Raw genomic sequence first — 6,345 nt, forward strand, 5'->3', positions numbered from 1 at the left:
AATATATATATATATATATACTATAGGAGTACGCCTGAAGAATTCTACTTGGTATACACATTTTGAAACAAATTGCATGCGCAGACTAGGAAGGTATATACCCTTATACAACATGTAATCACTGATAAGCACTCTGTACCTAGAAAGATCAGGCAAAAGGTCCCTCGGTAGACCGGCCACACCGCTACAACCTCCGTTCTATCCAAGAGCCCATCCGGAAACTGGACTATCATCCCCAAGAAGAGCACTACAGGCAAAGAGACAATGAAATCAAATTAAGAAAATATTAAACAAAGAAAAATCCATTCTAAGACGTGTCAGTCCCTCTTATTGCAGAGAATGGCACCACAGCAGCAGCAACAGCAAGGGTATCAATTCGATTGACACAATTGCCACCCGACGGTAGAATAGGGCACTACGGTTTAATGCGAATCAGCCGCAGGAGACAGCAGTACTGTGGAATAAAAGTGTGCAGCGTCCAGCTATCAGATGTGACACGGTCAAGTGCTTTATCTTTGAAGGTATATATGAAGATGCATTCTTATCTTTAAATGTATATATGAAGATGTATTCCTATCTTTTAAATGTATAAATGAGTATGTATTCTTATCTTTAAATGTATATATGAGGATGCATTGGAGATCGATTGTATAGCAATGATATAAGGCACTACGCGCTATGGTGATCAGATGAACTGTATCGGAAAATAAAAGCATTAGAATGCGTAATACCATACCAGGAGCAGGGCTCAGCCCTCGTACGCGATACACGCGCGCACGCCAATTCAAATACATGCATCTGCACATGGCACATACACAACACACCCGCCACAGATACGCAGGAGAGACAGTAGATATTAGTGCTACAAACGTTGCCATTCATCATACTTCACATTTTTTGGGATTTAGGGTGCCGCATTTAGGGTTTAGGGTATGAGGTGCACCTCAACAGACAAACCCGTCAGCAGTACACAAAAGCGGGATTGGAAATGCATGCCATAGGTTTAGCCATTCCTCATATTTCAGGTTCGTAAACTTTGCAGTTTCGCGTTTATGGTATGAGATGTAACGCACAATACGCGCCATACGCACGCAGAAGCAAGAAGAGATATAAATGCGGGGACAGCACACTTAGTTTTGATGCGAAACAATGGGTTTGGTTATTCAACATATTTGAGGTTTTTATAATTCAGGATATAGCGTTTAGATTTTTGAAGTAGAACGTAACCTACCGTCAGAGGTACGCAGAAGCCAGAATAGATATGAAATTTATTCATTTGATCATTGAACATATTTCAGGAGAAGCCAGAATAGATATAAAATCTATACATTTGGTCATTGAACATATTTCAGGAGAAGCCAGAATGGATATAAACGCAATACATTTTCATGAACATACTTCAGGAGAAGCCAGAAGACTGGATATAAAATCTATACATTTGGTCATGGAACATACTTCAGGAGAAGCCAGAATGGATATGGATGCTATACGTTTGGCCATTTAAAATACTTCAGGTTTTTGTGGCTTTTTAAGTATAACTAAACATACCCGCTAGAGGCACGCAGAAGCCAGAATGGAAACCAATGCTATAGGTCTGGTCGTTTCTCATGTGGTGGGGTTGTCGCCGCCTCAACAGATCGCGACGAGCCTGATATGCGCATTAGACAATACGTTTGAGAAGTGGTACAAGTGTATACAACTCGAGCACTACTCCGTGTCAAGCCCAGGAGTGGAACAAAACATTCTGATTGGATGGTAGTCGCAAGGGCGAACCATCTCCTCAAATGTTCTCGAGATAGCTAGGGACTTCACGAGCCACAACCGACGGTTTCGATCACCAAGTTTATGATATGAAAACCAAGATTCTTCTTGTGATAGGATTCTGAATTCTACCAACAAAACTCAAGACAACAATACAAGGTGACCACTTGTATTTCCCTGTGTCAGGGTATGCGGAAAGAGTACGCGCTCACTAGGGTGAATTGGTTGCATATTTCCACACAGACACTACATATATAGCAACGAAGCACGTGAACACGCGTATAAAACATATACAAGATGACAGCCACATGGTCCAGATCAAGTATAGCACACACAGAGAGACATAGGAACACTTCCATCCACCTGCACTCATACACAAACAAACACACCGAAACAAACACTTGTGCATATGGGCATCAACACACGTCACGCGGTCCAAGCGTTGCGAAGACATAGTACCACAAGGCGGACGACGAATGTGCTTTGTATCGTTAGTGTTTGGTGTGTTAAGCATAGCTATAGCGACGAAGGTGCACTACATACTTTAATAAGCGAGCCATATCCCTTGTAGAACCGATTAGCATACAGATTTTCTATATCCCTGTGAAGTGCCCGTCGCCGCACAAATAAGAACGACAACCGGAAAAACAAAAGCAGAATAATTGAGCACAAAGTGGCGTTTCAGGACAATCGTTTGGGGTGAAAATTCGGTACTTGGTACAAACCGACCACTTGGAAGAATTCAAGTTTGGAATGAGTGCCTATGGAGATGTTTACACGGTTTAAATTGAGGTGCTGGATGGCACAGGTGTTGGAGTACCCCACAGGCTATCTACCTTCGATGAACCTTGTAGCAAGCCAGCGAAGATTATTGGAAAACTACCTCAACTATACTACTACAATGTTAGTTTATCAAAGTAGTTGTAGTCGCTATAGGAATCTATCGCCTAACAAAACACAACGTGAGGTACTCAAACTCGCAGTACACAACGCAAACAACACTGCGTCACAACACCACGCCGCACGCATAGCGCCGGCGAGAGCTTACCCTATGAAGTTCTGGATTCCCTTCGCCTGGGTCAGCAAACTCTTGGACGAGTGCGACTGTGATATCATAAACCATGGAGAAATCATGCGCCCTGTGGCCCACGGGTGCAGTAAAGATGTGGGGACGACGGTGGGGTGTTGTGACGTTAGTAGCTACTCGCGTGAAAAGATATACCTTGGAGACACCATGTGCCCTGTCACCCACGGGTGCAGTAAAGATGTGAGAATGACGGTGGGGTGTTGTGACGTTACTAGCTACTCGCGTGAAATGATAAACCATAGAGACATCATACGCTCTGTCGCTCAAGGGTGCAGTAAAGATGTGGGAATGACGGTGGGGTGTTGTGACGTTAGTAGCTACTCGCGTGGTATTAAGGGCGCTGCGTTTCCTTGGGAAAGGATACTGGTCGTGATATAAGCGTAGACGTGCGTATTGTATAACAGGCAACGTACAGGCAACGCACCTGTACGACGATCGTAGTTCTTCAAAATCTCATGGAAAGCACTAAAGTTTATACTGGCGTAATTCTTCAGCAGAAGGAACATGCGATACGTCTCGATGATGGCCTCTTGTAAGCTATTTTCGTCTTGCTGTGTGATGTTAATTTTCAATTGTATAGAGTTGTGTTTATCGTGTTTAGGAGAAAAAAATTGTTCATAAACAAATCGATATTGATATACACACGTTGTCGCTCGAGATGAACACAATCGTTAAGCATACGCTCATGTATGCATATGGATGGTAGATTCGTATGTCCCTGTGCTGGATGCAGACAATTCACTCGTGAATACTCGCTTAGAATACAATATAGACAGAAGCGTGTGTGCAGAATGGTGTACATATTCTTGTACTAAGTCCTTACAACATATTATCTAGCCACAACATACAATTCCTACCATTTGACTACTTAGCTCTCTGTGTATAAGTTTGCATCTAAATATTGTTGCCTGGAAACTTCGAAGCGATTTCAACAGTGTGCCATTGATCCAACGAAAGCCAAACTGACCCTTACAAGGCAATACGAGTGCTATCTCGACAGCCTACGCTTGTAGTGAGGAACCGAGTATACATACACAGGATCATGCGATTCATAGGTACATATGCGTGCATGAGACACGTACAAACAGACCCACCACCATACACTGTAATCATAAAAGCCTGATCTCAGACACACCTCTTCTTTTGGATAATACGCAATGTATTTGCGGATTCCATTTAGTCGTTTCACGGCCGAATGGAAATTTTCGTTGAAGAACTCTGACACTTTCTGCAACAACAATGTAGATTTGTTTAATAGGCCATTCAGTGCAAAAGAAAACGCACACTGGATGGCGCAGTGGGATATAGTTGGTTTATTGTGTGTATGCGAATATACACAACAGTTGCATACTGGACTATAAACAAAATTGCAACCAAGAATATATTGCGAGAGGCATGGATATGCTTACGACGTGAGGACTTTAAAATTGATGCAAACAGATGTATGTACGCACGAGGATGGGATATATATATATATATATATATATGTATGTATGTATGTATACCTAAGGCACACCAGCCCAAGTAGGTTTCTACCATGCACAGCACACACCCCAACACCCAGTACATCTCCCTGTGCGCAAGATAATCATCTCAAACGCTCAGTGAAAACTAAATATACCCAGCTCATTTTCGAGAACTTTGTTTATGGACATACACATGCATCACAACGCAAGTATTGACCATTCAGGGCTGCTATCCGTGGTCCCAGCCGTCACAGACATCCAATTAAAGTATAGGATACCAATGTCCACGATCTTTACGTAAGAATATTGTCTCGTTGTTCTAATCCGTCTCCACTCACCGCGACACGAGGGCCACCCACCGACACACATGAGGAGAGATATCACATCAGACCGTACAACCATGCAATGGCACATATCATGCATGCCATGGGCATACAGCCATGCAATATACAAGACTCTCCACCTACCATATCGTTCTCCGAGAACAGATTGACAAAATCAGCCACTTTCTGCTGGAACTCCTCTTCCATCTGGTCGCAGGTAAGCTCGTCTTCCTCTGAGTCATGGTCCACCCACACCACACTGGCGCGTTGGTTGTTCTGCAGGTGGTTGCGCAGGGCGATGCGGTTCTGCACGTGGCATATCTGCGAGATCAGCCCTTCTAGCTCTCTATGGGGGAAGGTATGAGTGTGTGGTAAATAAAATGCGTTGACGAAGGAAACATGTAATACTGGTCGAGATGGACTATAAAGGGCTGGGGGTGTGGCTTCGTAATTATTCGAGTAGCGTGCTGCTATGGGCCAGAAGTATCCGTACAGAATGTTCTAGGTCTTTGTGGAGTGAGGTGTGGCTTTGCAGTGTGGTGTGATGACAGGACAATGAACTTCATTTGCGCTCAAACGATCTGAAGTGATCGATAGAAGTGTAGGTTCAGAAGCACTCGTTTGGTATGTACTGTGTAGGTTCAGAAGCACTCGTTTGGTATATACTGTAGGTTCAGAAGCACGCGTTTGGTATGTACTGTATAGGTTCAGAAGCACTCGTTTGGTATGTACTGTGTAGGTTCAGAAGCACTCGTTTGGTATATACTGTAGGTTCAGAAGCACTCGTTTGGTATGTACTGTGTAGGTTCAGAAGCACTCGTTTGGTATGTACTGTGTAGGTTCAGAAGCACTCATTTGGTATGTACTGTGTAGGTTCAGAAGCACTCATTTGGTATGTACTGCTGTGGGCTATGCGATGCTGTACATAGCGTGACTGCGGGAGTGGCCCTTCTGTGGTGAGATGTGGACGTTGCAGTGTGACGATGAGAAGGTGAAACCTTTTGTGAGTCTCAACTGATATTATGTGATGTTATCGATTGGACTGTGAGTTCGGAAATAGTCAACTGGTATGGACATATGTGGACTAGACACTTCTTACGTAATTTAAAAGTTGATTTTGGTAACATTTCTCTATACAAGACGTAGTTGTCGTATAATCTTAAGCCTTTCCATTACGAGAAGCCATGACGTGCAAGTAAAAGCACAGACATAGAACGCAAGTCTGCAGTCATGTGTGGTCGTACAATTGTACAATTGGGCGGTGGTATACTACTATGTGATTGGTGTGTGCTATGACACGAGAAATGCTTAGGCCACGAGCTGAGACAGTAATTGCGATTGGGTACTAATGCGGCAATATCCACGATAGCATGATAAACTAATAACTTTTGTATTTCGACGAAGACAGGCAACGTTATTAGAAACTGTTCCGCTCGGGCATCTACATTTTTTACACACACAAATGCAAAGCTGAATCCGAATAGCCAAGTTATGCTGCATATGGACTTACTCGTAATCAACATAATAAGACTCCCAGTCGACCGTACGATTCCTTGCAAATTGCGCATAGAATGTGCCGTAGGACCTGCAAAAGGAAGGCGGTCCAACAATGTTAATTATTAGCCTTCAGTACAAAATTTAAGAATGTGTAAACCGATATAGGTGAAGATAAACGTGCGTATTTTACATTATACAGGTTGTATATCTA

The 6,345-nt window shown here is 43.2% G+C and overlaps 1 protein-coding gene across 1 annotated transcript in view; it reads right to left on the reverse strand.

Moving 5' to 3' along the window:
- SARC_08822 (hypothetical protein) overlaps positions 1–5,203 on the reverse strand; it is a gene marked incomplete at both ends in the record, with an annotated part of 6,647 nt that extends 1,444 nt beyond the window's left edge. The window contains 7 exons of the mRNA XM_014297185.1: positions 1,549–1,648; positions 2,305–2,362; positions 2,810–2,900; positions 3,273–3,399; positions 3,984–4,076; positions 4,782–4,983; positions 5,187–5,203. Coding sequence (XP_014152660.1) covers positions 1,549–1,648; positions 2,305–2,362; positions 2,810–2,900; positions 3,273–3,399; positions 3,984–4,076; positions 4,782–4,983; positions 5,187–5,203 — 688 coding nt within the window. The remainder of the gene's footprint in view (positions 1–1,548; positions 1,649–2,304; positions 2,363–2,809; positions 2,901–3,272; positions 3,400–3,983; positions 4,077–4,781; positions 4,984–5,186) is intronic.
- Between the last annotated feature and the right edge of the window lie 1,142 nt (positions 5,204–6,345).

Source organism: Sphaeroforma arctica (genome assembly GCF_001186125.1).
Source record: "Sphaeroforma arctica JP610 unplaced genomic scaffold supercont1.833, whole genome shotgun sequence".
In the NCBI taxonomy this organism is placed as follows: Eukaryota; class Ichthyosporea; order Ichthyophonida; genus Sphaeroforma; species Sphaeroforma arctica.